At 48.2% G+C, this 17,098-nt stretch overlaps 1 protein-coding gene across 3 annotated transcripts; it reads right to left on the bottom strand.

The window, feature by feature from the left end:
• Positions 1 to 898: 898 nt before the first annotated feature.
• On the bottom strand, positions 899 to 16,637 carry CALCOCO1 (calcium binding and coiled-coil domain 1). 3 transcript variants are annotated; one of them, XM_081083132.1, is made up of 15 exons: positions 16,597 to 16,637; positions 13,987 to 14,166; positions 13,551 to 13,653; positions 12,620 to 12,810; positions 10,765 to 10,923; positions 10,221 to 10,369; positions 8,202 to 8,292; positions 5,896 to 6,051; positions 5,440 to 5,694; positions 4,864 to 4,989; positions 4,311 to 4,406; positions 3,853 to 3,961; positions 3,423 to 3,622; positions 2,959 to 3,065; positions 899 to 1,992 (listed from the first exon to the last, which is right to left on the bottom strand). In XM_081083132.1, the coding sequence occupies exons 2-15, from the start codon at positions 14,140 to 14,142 to the stop codon at positions 1,815 to 1,817; spliced, it is 2,076 nt and encodes a 691-aa protein (XP_080939258.1). In that variant the 5' UTR covers positions 14,143 to 14,166; positions 16,597 to 16,637; the 3' UTR covers positions 899 to 1,814. The 3 variants fall into 3 exon arrangements, with proteins under 3 accessions (XP_080939258.1, XP_080939257.1, XP_080939259.1); XM_081083131.1 differs by having other exon boundaries at positions 16,569 to 16,619; XM_081083133.1 differs by lacking the exon at positions 5,440 to 5,694 and having other exon boundaries at positions 16,569 to 16,619.
• Between the last annotated feature and the right edge of the window lie 461 nt (positions 16,638 to 17,098).

Raw genomic sequence — 17,098 nt, 5'->3', positions numbered from 1 at the left:
TAATTTCCTTGGAAGGGATTCAGGGAATGAAATGGGGTTGCTAGGATACAGCGATGTGAGGGAAGAAGGAAGGATGTAAGATGTCATTCAGGTGGGGTTGGAAGGGGGGTGGGTAGGAGGGTTTCAGGTGGATAGAAGAAATGGTGGGGTGGCAGTGGCCCACCCAGGGGCCCTAAAGGGAATGAAGGGTGGATAAGGGAGCTACTGGGATAGTGAACAAAGGGGCTATAGGCATGGCTTGTACTGGGCATTCCTGAGAGCCTTGATGAGCATGCAGGTCCTTAATAAATGCTTTATGATGCTGTCTCTGTCTAGCCCGTGAAGCTGGTTAGAGTGGATGAATGTGTTTTCATGACTGTGGAGTCAGAGTGTGCACACGGGTGTGTGAGGATGGCAACAGAGGAAGAGAGGGAGGCAGAGATGGGAAGAATATCAAATAGTCTTTAGGGGTATGGGGTTTAGGGCATTTTTTATAAAGTGGATACTCAAAGGTGTACACTCCTGACAGGAGTAATGCCTGTCCTTTGGCCCAAGGTACAGTGATGGCTGCTATGGAGGGTGAAGGTCTGAGTGGTGGAAACCACCCTTGCCTTCTAAGGGATGCACTTTGGCCCTATACCTGAGTCCCTCCCTCTACCCTCCCCCCTCGCCCCCCGCCCGCGTCCAGGACTAAAACCTGAGCAAGCCAATACCAACCCACAGTTTGCTCCTCTTGCACTGCAGTGTTCTCCAAGCTAGACCTCCACCTGGGACAAAGGTTCCTCCCTCCTCCTCTTCCCACTGGTGGCCAGCGCAGCATGCAGAATGGGATAAAGCCTCCTGAAGCCCCCTCCCTCGCTTACCCCTCCACTGAAGTCTAAGAGCCAGGTGTCGGGATGTTCTTTGCTCTAGTCACACCTTATAATAAGAACACATTTTATTAGAAGAGTTATACATACCATATAAATATATTTGTCCAAACTACAGGTAGGGGGAGGGATATTGGGGAGAAAGCTCTACTGCTATGGGGAACCTGGAGGGAGGAAGGGCTGGGAAGTGGGAGGACCTGGGACCATTTGTTCCCCCATCCCTCACAGAAGGCACAACGCATTATTTCTTTCCATGTGAGGACATTGTGGGGGGAGGGGGGTTGGCATGGAGGGGCAGAAGGTAAGAGTACAGAAAACCTCAAAAATACAAAAAGAAAGCTCCAAACTTAATATCCAATGGTATGGGAAAAGGCTGGGGTGGAGTGTGGAAGGCAATGGGGGGGCGGGGGCAGTAAGAGGAACCAATGAAGTTCAGAACTGAGACCTGAGGAGGTCATGATGTCCATGCTGCTGCCTCAATGCAGGCCCCAGAGGAAACCCAGGGGAACAAACATAGACCCCAAAAGAAGAGAGGGTAGGGTGCCCCAGGGATTGGCTTTGGGGCATCAGAGACTGAGTGTGAGTGTGTGTGTGTGTGTGTGTGTGTGTGGAGTGGCGGTGGTGCTTGCAGTAGCTGGTGAGTGACAGAAGCAACCAGGGCTAGGAGGGGGCAGGTTCTACTCCCCCTGGGGGAGGCCTCCTCCATTCTGGTTTCTCCCAAACCGCTTTCAGGGGGTAAATTCAGCCATTCTTCCATGAAGGACCCCTGCCTGGACAAAAGGGCTGGTAGGAGAGGAGGAGGCTGGAGAGCTTGGAATAAAAACGGCACACAGGAGTGGTTCTTAGGGACAGAATATCATGGAGCCCACCGTGTCGGAAAAGAGGCATGAGACCTAAATGTGTGTGTGTGTGTGTGTGTGTGTGTGTTTAAGTGTGTGTTTGTGCTTGTACTAGGGAGAGGTGAGATCACTCAAAGGTGAAGGGGTCCTGGGTGCTGAAGAAGAAGTGTCCATCCATGTGGTCCTCCAGGGCGTCCTTATCACTCTCAGCTGGGAAGCGCTCCCTACAAATCGGGCACTCCTTCCATGGGGGGGTGGCAGGGCCCCCGGTGCTGGCCTCTGACAAGGGACCCACTGCAAAGCCACTAAAGAGAGACAGAGGGAGAAGGAGAGGGTCAGTGTGCTCTGTTGCCTTATTGACTTGCAGACCTCAGGGAGAGGGACTCGTGCACCTGGGTTCCCACATTCTCTTGTTCCTAATACAGCATCCTGGTAGTTCTCTCTCTCCGAGCCTCTTAAATAGCATCTTTCTCCCCACAATGCTAGGGAGTTTCCCGGTTCCCTGTGCCCTCCTTCTCTAGTCCTTGCTGGTCCCCACAGTGCAGAGCCCATCCCCCAACCTCTTGCTCTCCTCCCTCCATCTCTATCTGCTGCCTAATGAAGCTGAAAATGAGCCTGACATCGTCCTTCATCTTCCTGCTCCAGCTAAGGATGACAGCATACCCCCACCCCACCCTGAGCCCATCTCACATCCAGGCAAAGCTGGGGGCTAGGTGATAAAATCTCTCTTCCCTCTGCCTTCCCCTCTTGACCTGCAGAAGAAAAGGAAGGCAGAGGGGGCAACCTGATACCTGAATTCCCCACCCCTGTGGCTTCACCACCCAAAGGGTCCCCCAGGGAAGTCAGGAAAGACACAGCATATCAGGGGTGGTCAGATGGATGCTGGATCCCAGTCTCTTCTCTGTTCTTGTCCCTGTGGGCTTGGTCTCCTACTTCCCTTCCTCCCCCGATGGAGCCTAGGAACCTACCTGGTGGTTGGGGAAACGTTAGGGGCAGGTGAGAGAGGATGCAGGGCAATTTGGGCTCCACGAAAGATGGTGCTAGAAAACAGAAGCCAGTTAAAGGCAGGGCCTCTGAGTGCATGTGTGCCGATAAGCTGAGGGGAAGGATTACACGAAGGCACCTGGGATTTAGAGTGGTAGATAATTTTCTGTGTTAATCACACCTATGTCTCCTTTTCTTGGCTGGGGGAAGGGCAGGGACTGTTCACCTGGATAGCCTTTCGGCTGGCATTCTCCTACCTCTCTCCTGCCCCCCATTTTTACTCTCACCTGGCCATGTCATAGAAGGCATTGCCCAGTTCAGGAAGCAGCAGGTTGGCCTCTTCACCCCCATTCTGCACAGCTGCCATCAGGACTGACTTCTCATCTTCAGCCTCCTGGGCACCAAAGAGATAGGTTGGGTTTGGGGTAGTGTCCACGATGGGGAGTAGCACAGTGGGACAGGTAAGGGAAGAACAGTCCAGGCCGTGACAGAACAGAGGGCGACAGTAAGAGTGGGGCAGGAAAGGTGTTTTGAAGGGAGCTGGTGGATAAGAAGAAAATGAGTGTGGGAGTAGTGAGGCTATTGAGTGGGACAGGGTTTTGTGGTCGTGTCCATTGGGTGGCCTTGGAGAGCGGCTGGGCCTGCCTCCTCTTCCCCAAAGAAAAATGAGAGCCCCGTATGCCTGTCTTCCTGCTCTGGAGGCTGGGCCACTTGAGTTTGGCCCGACCCCCTCCTCCCTGCCCCTGCTCACCGAGTCAGAGCTGCTGTCCTCAGCTGGCCCTGAGAGGTGGGGAGCGATGGGAGCTGGCTGGCTGATGACAACTAGGGGAGAAGCTTCTCGTGGCCCAGCAGGAGAGGAGCCTGGATCTCCACGTTCACACAGGCCATAAGGTGGGAGTCTCATGTCTTCTGGGGACTCATCCTCTGAGTCTGTCAGAGCTGCCGGGCAGCCTGTAGGTGAGGAAGTGGGCAGAGAAAGAAGGGTACGTTGTTAGAGGGTTGCATCAGCTCTGACTCCTTTGGATAAAAGAAACAGTTAAATTAGACAAGGGCCAGGACTGGGAAGAAAAAGGCAAAACACAGAAGGCAGAGGCAGCACCCAGGGGTGGTCACATGGAACTCTCCCCAACAGGGCAAGGTGGAGTGGGGAAGAGGTGTCACAAAATTGGGGGTGTACAGACCCAGCCCTGCAACTGCCTCCTCATCCTCTGTAGCAGCATCCTCATTCCACTTCTCATCGGCCACCTTCTCAAGGCGGGCCTCCAGCTTTCTCATGTACTCTAGCAGTTCCTGGTGTTGGGGAGGAAAGAGGTGCAAGAGGCTGGAAAGATGCCAACCTTGCTGGGCTGTAGAACCTTCTGCATCCAATATTAACTCTGAGCTCCCGAGGATTGGACACCTTCACCAAAGGTGGGGAAGCTTAAGGTAGATCCTCACAGCGCCCCCCCACCCCCACCCCAAGGGCCCTCCTTCGCCCCCTACAATGTCTCTTCCCCTAGCAATCATCTCGTCCTGCCAAATCAGCTGATAATGGTCCCATTTTTAGCCTCAGGGTCCTCTTAGAGGTACCGGTTCCTAAGCCAAGAGACACAGTTTCTAGTCCTCAAGCCCTCAGTTCTGGCCACCAGGGAGTTCTCACCTGCTTCTCCTCCTGCAACTGCTCCTTTTCCTTCTGGAGCACACGCAGGGCTGACCGCAGCTCCGTCAGCTCCCGCTTACTCTCTGACAACTGCACCTGAGGGAAAGGGCCAAACGGAAAGGAGCCTAAAATGTACCTAAAAAACCCGGGCTCTGGGATTGGGACCCAACAACCTAGAATCATGTCTCTGTGCCTTCGTTCCTCCCTTGCCCCCACACACACAGGGGAAGCCCCAACACTTTTTCCATGAGCCCCTTTCCTTGGCCACGGGAAATTCAGTCTCTGCCTCAAGTGTGGACCTTGAGGACTTGGGCTGGGTGCAGGGACATAGCAGGGGCATGGAAGGGGCAAGCCACACTTCTCCTAAGTCATCACTGCTAGGCCCAAATGTAAGAGCAGAAAGGGACACTGCATGTTTCAAACCAATGAGGGCTGGGAGATGTGCAAGTGAGATGTTGCCCAATAAATAAGGGAGCCCCTTGCACTTAAGAGAGAGGGGGCACAGGCTTCAAGAGGTCACAGGACCAGGGTTCAGGGGTGGCTGGCGCCTCACCAGGCTAGCATCCTTTTCCTGGGCCAGTTCAGTCTTGAGCACTTGATTCTGGGTCCTCTCCTCCTGAACTGCCTTTTCCAGCCGAAGTATCTCTGCACTCAGCTTCAGGATCTTGTCCTTCTCTGCCTGGGAGATGGCCAGAAAGGAAAATGGGAAGATGAAGGGAAAGGGACACCACTGGCAATGGCACCATCCCTCCCTGTGACCTTCCTCTACTTTTGGAGCCACTTCCCCTTCTTGCCTCCCCGACTCCCTCAAACCCGTGAACACAGGAAGGGGCCTGAAAGCAAGGGACTTGCTTGATCAGTAATGGGCATTAGGGCAAGGGTCTGGTGCCCAGAACGGTCCACGTTTCTGAATCAAGGTGGTAACCAAGGTGCTACAGAGATCAGGGTTGGGACACTATTTAGGGATGAGTCACACCTGGACAATGAAGTGTTCCTCCCTCACAGCTCCTCCCCACCTAAGTCTTCTGAGGTTCCCATTGCCCCCTTTTTTTCTCTCCTCCTAGGAGATCTGACCACATAGAGGTGGGGGTGATGGCTGTGAGCTTGCCAGGTTCCTCCATCCCTCTACCTCCACACTCTGCAACATCCCTGCCCGCTCCTTGCTCCACTGGCTTTTTTCCTCCTTCAGATGCAGACTGAGCTCAGCCAGCCTGCCGTTGACTCCAGCCACTTCCAGGCGGCTGCGGTGTAGTTCGGCTATGGTGCGGTCCCTGGCTCCTGCTGCGCTGGCCAACTCCTCCCCAAGAAGGGTGGCTTTCTGCTGGCTTGAGGCTGCAAGCTCCTGGGCCCCTCGAAGCTGCTCCTTCAGGGGCTCCAGCTCAGCCTCAGAAGAAAGGAAGAGATGGAGATCAGGGCTCCCAGTAAGTCATTGTGAACCAGGAAGATATTAACTAGGCTACCTCCTCCCCCACTGCATTAGGACTCAGGATTGGGTTGTTTAGTTTTTAGTCATATCCTTCCCCAGACTTCTGTAGTGAGTCCTTGCAACTTTCTCTACTTCTTGTTGCCTAGAGGCTTCACTCACCACCCGCTGCTGGGCCTGGCTTAGGGTGTCCTTCATCTGAACCAACTTGTCTTTTAGTCGCTGGGTCTGCACACCCTGCTCCTCCTGCCGGCCCTTAGCCTCCTGCAGCTCCAAATTCAAGCGACGATTCTCCTGTTGTGCTATTTGGAGCTCAGCCTGAACAGGTAAGGAAAGAGGTGGCCAGGGAAGTGAACCACTGTGATGAGAGGTCAAGGTTCCACTTCTCAGATTTAACACAAACTCAAGCATTCAGCTTTCGTCACCCCTTCTTGGGTTCTCAGCTCAAAGTGACTCAATCCTGAACATCCAGTCACCGCTCCCAGGAAGTGCGGTATCCAGCGTCACAGTATAGGGTCTTACATAACTAGGTAGCCCATGTCTCATTTCTGCTTTTCCACTTTTTCTTTTAAATAAAAACATCAGTCTAGATGTCCTCCAGTTCCTTCAAACTCAACATATTCTACCTCCCATTCTACTATAGGTCTTTCCTTTCTTATTTCTATCCATGGTTCAAACTAATTCCCAAGTCACTTAAGCTGGACACCCTGGTGCCATGCTTGGATCTGTTCTCTCCCTAGCAGCCCACAGAAAAGCCTATTGCTTCTCCATTCTTCATCTTGTTCACATCCATTTTCTCTTCTAATATTTCCACAACATGTTAGCTCAGGCTCTGGTCATGTCTTGCTTGGAGTACTGAAAAACCTCACAACTAGCTCATTTTCCACAAGGCAATCAGATTAATCTTTGAGTACATGTCACCTACTTGAAAATCATCAGTGCCTCTCACTGCTTACAGAATAAAGATTAAACTCAGGAGCGTCTACAATCTGACCAGGGCTTATCTCAAACTCTTCACTCACATACTCAACTGCCCTGAGTGTTCCGGACTCTAAGCCTTTGCTCATGTTTTCCTTTGTTTCTAGAATGGCCTCCCTTCATCTCTGCCTACTCAAATTCTACCTTTTCATCACTGCCAAGCAAACGGTTTTTATTTATTTATTTATTTTTAATATATTTTATTGACTTTTTACAGAGAGGAAGAAAGAGGGATAGAGAGTTAGAAACATCGATGAGAGAGAAACATCAGCTGCCTCCTGCACACCCCCTTCTGGGGATGTGCCCACAACCAAGGTACATGCCCTTGACCGGAATAGAACCTGGGACCCTTCAGTCCGCAGGCCGACGCTCTAACCACTGAGCCAAACCAGTTACGGCGCAAATGGTTTTTAAACAACCTTCTACAGAAGCCTAGGATTCTTAGGAAGTCATTTAGAGGTTCTGAAAATATTGAATTTAAACTTCAAATATTTAAAAATATTAAAAATTATGTGAAAAAATGCACAATCTCACAAGTTAACACATTGGAGATCACCAATCCACTGACATGTGCTTCCAGGTTAAATTCTTTTTTAAAATATATTTTTATTGATTTCAGAGAGGAAGGGAGAGGGAGAGAGAGATAGAAACATCAATGAGAGAAAATCATTGATCAGCTGCCTCCTGCATACCCCCTACTGGGGATCGAGCCTACAACCTGGGCATGTGCCCTTGACCAGAATCGAACCTGGGACCCTTAAGTCTGCAGGTCAATGCTCTATCCACTGACCCAAAAAGGCTGGGGCCAGGTTAATTAATTTTTATATAAATCTCAGAATAAAGTTTCTATAGTAGTTTCTATTGAAGTGAAGAGAAAAATGAGATTGCAAGGTGGACAGTTTAAAAACTGTTATCAATTTGCACCTACTTGTGTGTGACGCAAGGTGTTCTCAATATTGTACAACTATAACAAAATACTCTACCTAGCCACTGAGGCTGACAGAACAGTCATCCATAACCTCCAGTTTCCAAGTTTGGTATCCATCAAAATTACCTAATTGCTTTTACTATCTTATATGTAAATATTATACATTTACATTTATAAAAATAAACTTACAGTAATGAAATATTGCTGTTACTTATTCAGTAGGTTCCACTTAAGATGCAAAACTTCACTGATGGGGGAGAAAAGCTCCTGCTGCTGAAAAAGTTTAGAAATACTAAACTAGCTTATGTCCCCTTTTAAAGTCCTTCCTAATGTCCCTCACAAATGTGCTCCCATTCATCTCTGTGGAGCACCATCACACTTGATTACACTTCTCTGTTGATACTTCCTATATTCCCCTTTGACTGATCCTGACTTATGTTCCCCAGGAGAGCGTACACAATGTTTCTTTACATTTTTATCGCCCTTGGTGCCCAGCACTCAGAAGGAACTCAATAAACACTGGATGAACAATTGAGAAAGCAAACCAACCCTGAGCCCTTACCTCGCTTTGCTCCTTGTCTGCTTGCACTTCCTTTAGTTGCCCAAGGAGCTTCTCTTGTTCCCGAGTCAGGGCCTTCACTGTGTCTCTAACCCTGTGAGTGGGGGACAGAATGTCAGATAACCGACTGGTCACCAGAGAGGGAATGAAGGACTCGAACTTCTGTCTTGAGCTCTCCGACTGGTGCTCCTCTGGGCCCAGACCTCCACTTCTCTGTGGGATGCTCAAATTCCCAAACCGAGTTCTAAGCCCGAAGTACCCAAGACTCCTGATTCTAGAGCACAATCTAGAAATAAACAGTTTTTCTTTTCTCTTTCATATCACTTTAAGGAATGTCCTGTCGATGGTTCCCTCATTGTTTTCACTCAGTCAAGAGACCAGAATCCAGTCTTTTCTAGACAAGTGACACTCATTGTTAATTATAAACTTTTGGTCTAGGTGAGAAGTTGGCAGACTTTTTCTGTAAAAGGCCTAACAGTAAATATTTTTGGCTTTATAGGCCATATGGTTTCCATGGCAACCACTCAACTCTGTCACTGTAGTGAGGAATAAGCCATAGATAATAAGTAAATACGTGAGCATGGCTGTTCCAATACAATTATATGGACACTGAGAACTTCAAAAATTTTAATTTATTGATTTGAGAGAGAGAGAGAGAGAGAGGGAAGGAGAGACAGAGAGGGAGGGAAGGGAACAAAAGAGAGAGAGAGAGAGAAAGAGAGACAGAGAGAGAGAGAGAGAGAGAGAGAGAGAGAGAGAGAGAGAAACATACATCAATTTGTTGTTCCACTTATCCAAGTATCCAGTGATTGATTCTTGGATATGCCCTGACAGGGGATCGAACCTGCAACCTTGGCATATTGGGATGACACTCTAATCAACTGAGCTACCCAGCTAGGGCATGAACACTGAAATTTTAATTTTACATATTTTTCACATGTCAAAAATATTTCAACCATTAAAAACTATCAAAACCATTTTTACCTTGTGGGTTGTACAAAAACAGGTGGCATTTGAGATTTGGCACATGGGCCACTGTTTGCTGACCCCTGGTCTAGACAGTAACTAATCTTTTCCAGATGCTCAGTCTGATCCCTGATTTTCTATTCCATGATTTAGAACCTAGACATTTAGTATCTCCCTAGGGCAAGACTAACATCCTGAACTGAAGAAGCCTCAGGGAACAACTCACTTTTTACTCTGGGCCTTGGACAGAATGCCTCTTTCCTTTAAAGAGTTTGAAAAAATATCAAATCTACCAGTACTGAATGAAAGGAACTTATGTCATTTGGCGGAAAAAAGAATTAGAGTATTTCTCTTGAAGAACAGGCAAGGGGAGGTGGTCAGTACTTGTGTTATTTGCTAGAAATAATAGCTGCCTGCCAGAAGAAAGAAATTTATGCTATGTGGCTCCAGAGGTCTAAAGCAGGACCAAAGTGTGAACGTTACAGAATGGGTGAGCTTGAATCAACACAAGAGGTACAAAAATGACAGCTGTCCAGCAGTAAAGAGGCTGCCTCCTGAGGTAGTGATCTTCTCTTACATGTCGTCTTGAATACCTTACATTGCTCCCAATGCTAAAAATCTATGATTTATTCCATTTTTCAGGGCAGAGATTCCATAACATTCATGGATCACCAGTTCTATCATTTCCTAACAGTGAGAACAAGTCTAATCTTATTCTTTGCTGTGGTACGAGCCTAAATCCATCCTCTCTTATCTTGTGTTGACTGTTCTAGCCACTTCTCTTTTTTCAAGTCCTCTACTCCTGGCTCCTGCTTAGCCTTTGCTACACAATAAATGGTAACTAAAATTAATTCTGAAGGTGAGGAATACAGAGTAAGTTTGGAAAGACGGAAGAGAGCGAGGCAGAAAAAGATATCCTCAGTTAACGAAATACCCTAAGAGAAGTTGAGAAAGCAAAGACAAACCACCTGAGACAGAGCAGTTTGCCTCCCTGAAACAGGAAGCTGGAGTTCCAGGGTCACAGGAAATGTAATGGGGCACAGGAGGCCCCCTCACCTGTCCAGCTCCACCTCCTTCGTCAGCACTTTCTCACTGATGATCTGGATGTCATCTTCCAGTTCCAGGATGTGTGCCACATGATCTCCTTGTTGCCGGCTCAAGATGTCCCTCTCTTCTGTGAGTTCCGCGTGGGACCGGGAAAGCCCCTGGAATTAAGGTTCCCCCAGAAGAGAAAAGTTGAGACTCATTTCAAAGATTGGAGCAAAGGCTTAGAAGGAGCATACCAGTTTGTTCCAACCCCCTTACCCAGTAACCTTCCTTGAAAAAAGACACAAGGAAAAATTCCCTTACCAGCGGACATACCTACCCCAACCCGACCTCAGCATTCCTGTGTTCAGAGAACTGAGTCTTTTACAAATCTGGGACATGTCTCCTGTCATATCAAATTTAATCCTACTTGTTACAACTTAAGCCTATTTCTTTCATGTCAGAACCATCTGTAAAAGCCCACTAATATCTCCCCTTTACCCTCTTCACTGGGTTAATATTTTGGATCTAGGGTGAGCAGCTGGCCCTGTCCCACCCCCCTCTCCAATCCCACCTTGTACTGCTCTTTCAGCTCCGCATGCTCCTGCCTGGCAGTTGCCAGGGCCGTCTCCAGCTCCTGTACTCGGCTCCTCAGCTCCGTGACCTGCCCCTCCAGCTGCAGCTTCAGCTGCATCAGGTCATTCCTCTCTTGCTGGCTCTCATCCAGCTGGTTCTACAGGGGGCAGGAGGAGAAGAGGGTGTGCTCGTGCAGCACCCATTCCGAGGTCCCATCCCATCACTCTGCAGATTCATTTCAGGATTGGGAAGATACATCAGCATAGGATACAAAGAGATGAGTTGTGTGCTACTGAAGTCTGTCCACCCACCAGCTCCCGGCACTCTTAACTGCCCACTCCTCTTAAAAAAATGTTTTTATTGATTTTAGAGAGAGAGGAAGGGAGAGGGAAAGAGAGAGAAAGAAAAACATTGATGTGAGAGAGAAACTTCAATCGGTTGCTTCCCATACGTGCCCCAACCTGGATCGAATCCCCAACCTAGGTATGTGCCTTGACTGGGAAAGAACTGGCAACCTTTCGGTGCACAGGATGATGCTCAGCCAACCGAGCCACACCAACGAGGACCCCACTCCTCTTTCACTTCTTTTTTTGTTTCTTTTCTTTTCTCTTTTACTTCTTCCCACTTGAGGGCTGGCCCCCTCCGTGGCTCAGCAATTGCAGAAATCTTTCTCAATCCACATAGACAAGACAGATGGCGCCCCTAATTTTAACCTATTGGTTCTGGAGTCAGACACTGGGTTTAAATCTCCAACACAATGTTTATGAGCTATGTGACTCTGAACAAGTGACTTAACTTCTCTTAATCTCTGTGTCATCTGTAAAGTGATCCCTTAGCCTAGGTTGTTGCAAGATAATTGTAATGACAATGATTAATATAAAAACAGAATACAGTGTAGGAGCTGACATATCTCTGACTAATGTAAGATATAAACATCTTCTTCCTATTCTTGTGTTGATTACATGTGTTTAGAGGGTTCTAGAGGGCTGGAGTTTATCTAAATCAAAGACAAGCTACTCATTCTCCTCTTCTGACCTTCCTCAGGCCCGTCCTCTTGCCTGGGGAGTGTACTTCCTCCCCACCTAGCACTGTCCTCACCTTTCTTCCGGAAGTCTTCCTTGCTAACATCTGTCTCTACTCCCTAATTCTTCTCTATTTGGTTCAATAGAAAAATAATACAAGCCACATATATAATTTAAAATTTTATAGTAGACACTTAAAAATAAAGTACTAATAAGAAAGATATTAATTTTAATAATATTTTATCTACCTCAGTCTATCAAAACTATTATTTCAACATGTAATCAATATAAAAAATTATGGAGATCTGTACACTTTTTTTTAACACTAGGTCTTCAAAATCTAGTATTTTACCCACACAGTACAACTCGATTTGGGCCAGTTACATTCCAAGTGCTCAAGAGCCACACGAGGGTAGCACCTCCAGTATAGGTCAGTGCAGGTCTGGGCCTGTCTATCTGTTCTCACTCCTCACCTGTCCCGGAAGTGGGTTTCATCCTCCCCTCCCCTGGTTGCTCCTTCCCTGGAGTGGCCTCCCTCTACCCTTTGTATCCTCTAGGGCCTAGGGCAGGATGAAGCACTTGAAGAAGAAATGCTCAAAAAGCTCTTATGGAATCGAGTAACATTAGTCTGTGGGTGGCTTGCTTTCCTGCCCTACGTGTTCATGTCTGACTATGTTAGACGGAGACTTTCTTGGAGGCAAGACTTTGTATAACTCCCAGTGAGGTCTCCAGCTGAAGCTATAGCCGAGGGGAAGGTGCACTGGGACGGGCCCCCTGGCAATGCTGTCCTCCCACGCCCCTGCCCAGGAGCAGCTGCTGCTCTGTTCTCACCTGCAGCACAGTTGCCTTGGGGACAACCAGCAGGATGTCAGAGCCGCCATCAGTCTCCTCAAGAGTCACCAGTTCATCCATGGGCCTTGGCTCTCGAAACTGGAAAGGGGGGCTCTGCCCACACACCCGGCCCTGGCGATTCACATATCGGAACTGGTAAAGCTGGGCTCCTGGTTTGGGCAGGTAGCTGGCTGTGGGAAAAAGAATGGACCCAGGACCGCAGTATGATCCCAGGCCCTCCAGTGCTCAGCAGGTCCCCTTGGTATATTTTATTATCCACTCTTTGGCTCTGGTCCCTTGCTTCCTGTTCCATATTCTGTTTTCTCTCCTCTCCACCTCCCATACACTATTTCTGTTCCCTGGGATACTCTTCTCGCTCCTTTCTGCCTAGTCCTTTCCTTCCTCTCCCAAATCTATCTTCAATAATAATAATAATAATAATAATAATAATAATAATATTTATTGAGTGCCCACCATGTACCAGGCACAGTGTTAAAATCCTTTTATTATCCCTATAAACCAGGCATCTCATTTTAATGTTAAGATAATAGACACATGGAGGTTAAGTAATTTTCCCAGTGTCAAACAGCTTATAAGTATTAGAGCTGAGATCTGAATCCAGGTCTTTTAGAATCTAATGACCACCTTCTTCTCAATATACGGCACCACTTTTCCCTCTTCCCTACCCGCTAGTTCCTGCTTCTTTCGGTAGGAGGTGGAATTAGTTGCACTGTACAGGTCCTTCCACCTCTAAGTCCTTGATTCTATGATAACCCCATGTCTGCTGAGCATGTTGGATATTATTTTATTTTTTTGAGCTTATTTTTCCTTGTTCTCTGTGCCTAACTTTTGTGTTTCTGAGCCCACTTCCTTTTTCCAAACCTTTATCCCCCTTGACTCTTCCCTCCCAGTCCTCTATTTTCCCTTGTACCTTGGAACTGGACACTGGCATGGACAGGGGAACCATCAGTTGCACTTTCAGGCACCGAAGACCACACAAATGTATGGTAATCCCGAACGCAGGCAGCCTCCACCTGTGAAAGTCCAAGGTGAGAGAGGGCTATGGTGATGCGACTACCAGCTATAGATGGTAGAAAGGGCTGAGGGATTGAATGGGAGAATAGGACTGTGTTACAGTGGCAAGGATGATGAAAGACCGGGAAAGTGGGGGGACAATAATGTGTCAAAAGAGAGCAAAGCTAAGACGGGGAGATGAGCTTTGCTTATACAGAAAACTCTCTGTCATCTTGCCATCTTTTCCCTTCTTCTCTATCAACTTGAGGCTGAGAATCCAAGAGCCTAGTCATTCTCCCGATTCCAACCAACCCATGGCCCATGAACTTAAGCAAAAGGGGTTCCAGGTGTACCTTGAAGATGCCAATCCAGTCACTGGCACTTGGCACGGTGCCGGGGGGAAGGGTGTAGTGACATTCCACCTTAGTATTGGGGATGTAGGTCCGGGCCACATTCAGAAAGCTGACTCCTCCCCGAGATGGTGCCCGGCTTACTGATGATTCTTCCATCCTTCCCTTGAGATACGTGCCCTCCTAGGAAACAAAGAGTTAATATCCTAAAGTTGCTCCACTTCATTTTTTCCCCTTTACCTCCATCCACCCCTACACACGGCCCTTGCCACTACCTGGAGGTGAAGTCATATTTAGTATCCAGTCCCTGAGGGTTTTAGACCCTTTTAGAGATACCACTCTTAGCCTGCAGGACCGAAGCTGGCCTTCCATGTCAATCCTGGTCTTGTCTCACACTCTCCCATTCTAAGTCATAAACTCTTCCTAGAGTTAATTCCTGCTTCCTTTCCACTGCCCCATTGATCAAGTCTCAGTATCCTAGGCTCTGCCCTCCTCAGTCCCTCCTCTTCCATCTTTTAACATCTTTGAGGATTCCAAATTCTTCAGCTTCCATGTCTGCATCCCATCCCCCACATCTTCTGGCCCCTGAATTAAAAATCCAATTGAGGTATGGAGCCCCCTCATTCTGAGCAGGTCTCCTTGTGTACACCTGAGCTTGCTGACCCAACTACACAGGAATGACTACAACACCTGGAAACAGCAACAAATCTCTTAAAGTAACGACTGCATCTTCAAGGCTAACATATGGCTGAGGGTGGAGGGACAGCCCAATCCTCAGGCCCATGAGCTCTCATTCTCTTCCCTTCTCTGAGCTGTCTAATCCCAAGAATTAAAAACAAACAAATAATCAAACAAAACAGCTTCGACTCTCATCTAAGAGACAAAGGGAAAGGGAGGATGTAAGGAAAGACAGGTTATGTCCTCAACTTCATTATTTCAGGAAGTCAAGAATTCTGGAGGCGGCGGCTATAAGGGTGGAGTGACACACTCAGCAGGAACGTGGTGGTGTGGGGAGATGGAATGTGGGGGCCTAGAGCCAGGAAAGCCCCACCCCTGGGCAGGGGACAGACTGGAAGGTGGGAAGTAAGGAGCCCTGGGAAGGGGATATTTATATGTAATGTTGAGAGAAGGAAGAGATAGTTCAAAAAAAAACTTAACATTCATCTCTTCAGGCAAACCTACTGGTTTGACTATGTGTAACCCAGTTTCGGTATTTTCCTCCCTATTTTCTCTCTGCTCCCCTAGCCTCAATTCTAAGTGTTGAATACCTCCATTCCTCCATCTGCTTGGATTGATCGTTGGAAGCACACTATAGGATGAAAGTGAGAGGAAGAGGCGTTCTGAGTTAGGTGGGGAGAGGAACAATAACAATAATAATCAACAGAACTCCTCAGCCTAGGGCTGTGAGATGGCCCTCCTCATCCCTCTCTCTAGTCCACTAATCTACATCCTGTGTCAGCCACAGCTGACTGCCTCCAATCAGCCATAGCCACTAGTCATGTGCACACCCCTGAACATCACAACCCCACACCAGGCTGAAGTAAGGTGGGCGGGGGCGGGGGGGGGGGTTAGGAACTTTAAAAGAAGAGACAGCAGAGAAGGAAAGGTGGGCCAGCTCTACCATAAAGAGCAACTTTTTAATTGAATTGAGGAAAATGGGTTTCTTTAGATTTTCATCTCTCTTAAAAATCCCTAGTTAAAACTAGTCCAGCCCTAGCCAGTTTGGCTCAGTGGATAGAGTGTTGGCCTGCAGACCTGAGGGTCCCAGGTTCGATTCCAGTCAAGGGCATGGGCCGAGGGTTACGGGCTCGATCACCAGTAAAGGGTGTGCAGGAGGCAGCCAATCAATTGTTCTCTCTCCTTATTGATGTTTCTATCTCTCTCCCTTTCCTCTCCTCTCTGAAATCAATAAAAATATAACAAACAAAAAAAACCACTCCATGTTTTCTTCAAATACAATTCTCCGGTTTTCTTAGGGGGTATATATTATCCCAAAGATCTAAGCCTGGGGAATCCCAAATACTTGCCACAAATAAAATCCTTAAGAGTTGGGACAGGCCTGAAAGAGAGCTCTGTACGTGTGTAGTCAAACTGAAGTGTTCGCACGGTGGGATACCATCATCCCACTCCGTAAGGCTCTAGAGTTCCTTGACATTCTACACCTTGGAAGGTCCCCCCCTCCCCGCCCCCGCGCCCCGCAGCGAGGCAAACGTCGTAAAGGCCTTTGGATTGGCGAGGGGTGTGGGGGTGGTAAGGGGAAAGGGAAGGTTGTGAGGGCCAAGTTTTCCATGTGGAAGGATGAGCAAATAGTTCAGTCTCTCCCCAACTCCCTTAAGCATATCAAGCTTTTTTTGAGAAGGACAGAGAAGAAGGTGAGAACAGTGAGGGGCGGTATTCCTTTGATCAGGGCCCCCCTTGAGACCAAGAACTCCCACAACAGTGGTGCTGGCTTCTCCCGTACGTAAAGTATTAAAACCCAAACGTTTCTGCAACCCCTTTCTACAGTCCCCTTAGTTTATCCTTTCATAGACTGAAAGTGGGGTGACGCCCCATAAGATCCCCCCAAATTAGGCCAAGTTTCTTACCCCACAGACGGATCAGCTGTTCCCTTACCTTTCACCAACAACAAAAACAGCACTCAGTCTCCGAGAGGGGAGGGAGAAGAATGAGCGCGAGGACTTCTGGGGTTTGTGGTTCCTCCACGGTCTTTTACTGGAGAGCTGACTTGGATCTGGGACTACATATCCCAGGAGGCTATTGTGCAAGGAGGGCGGAGAAGAGGGCGGTCGTGGCGGCGGCCTCACCACTGCATTCTGGGAGACGTAGTTCTCACGTCCATGACAGCAAACGAGGGTGTGGCCATCAAAAGACTTCACGGCCCATGATTCCTTAGGAGGGGGCAGGCTGTGTTAGTGGTGACTGAGGGTTTGTAACGTGCGTAGTTGGGGGGTGGGGAGGGGTTAGGGCTTTAACGCCCGCTGTGTAATACTTTACAGTGCGTCTTGCGCCGAACGAGTTCAGATGCACTCTTTAGTTTACTTTTAACAAGTTTTGAGATAGGTAGTCTTGTTTTACACACTTTATAGAGGAAGAATCTAAAGTTGAAAAGGTTAAG

Source organism: Myotis nattereri (genome assembly GCF_964212035.1).
Source record: "Myotis nattereri genome assembly, chromosome: 2".
In the NCBI taxonomy this organism is placed as follows: Eukaryota; Metazoa; Chordata; class Mammalia; order Chiroptera; family Vespertilionidae; genus Myotis; species Myotis nattereri.
Note: the sequence above shows the minus strand (reverse complement) of the source record. Positions and strands in the feature narration are given on the sequence as shown.

Bases quoted from the DNA above. Each gene is read 5' to 3' on its own strand.
- CALCOCO1 (XM_081083132.1), bottom strand. From the start codon at position 14,142: ATGGAAGAATCATCAGTAAGCCGGGCACCATCTCGGGGAGGAGTCAGC. The intron at 10,924-12,619 runs GTGAGAACAGAG...TGCCCCCTGTAG, and splicing joins CCAAGGCAACTGTGCTGCAG to AACCAGCTGGATGAGAGCCA. The intron at 3,066-3,422 runs GTGAGCAGGGGC...TTTGGTGCCCAG, and splicing joins AGGACAGCAGCTCTGACTCG to GAGGCTGAAGATGAGAAGTC.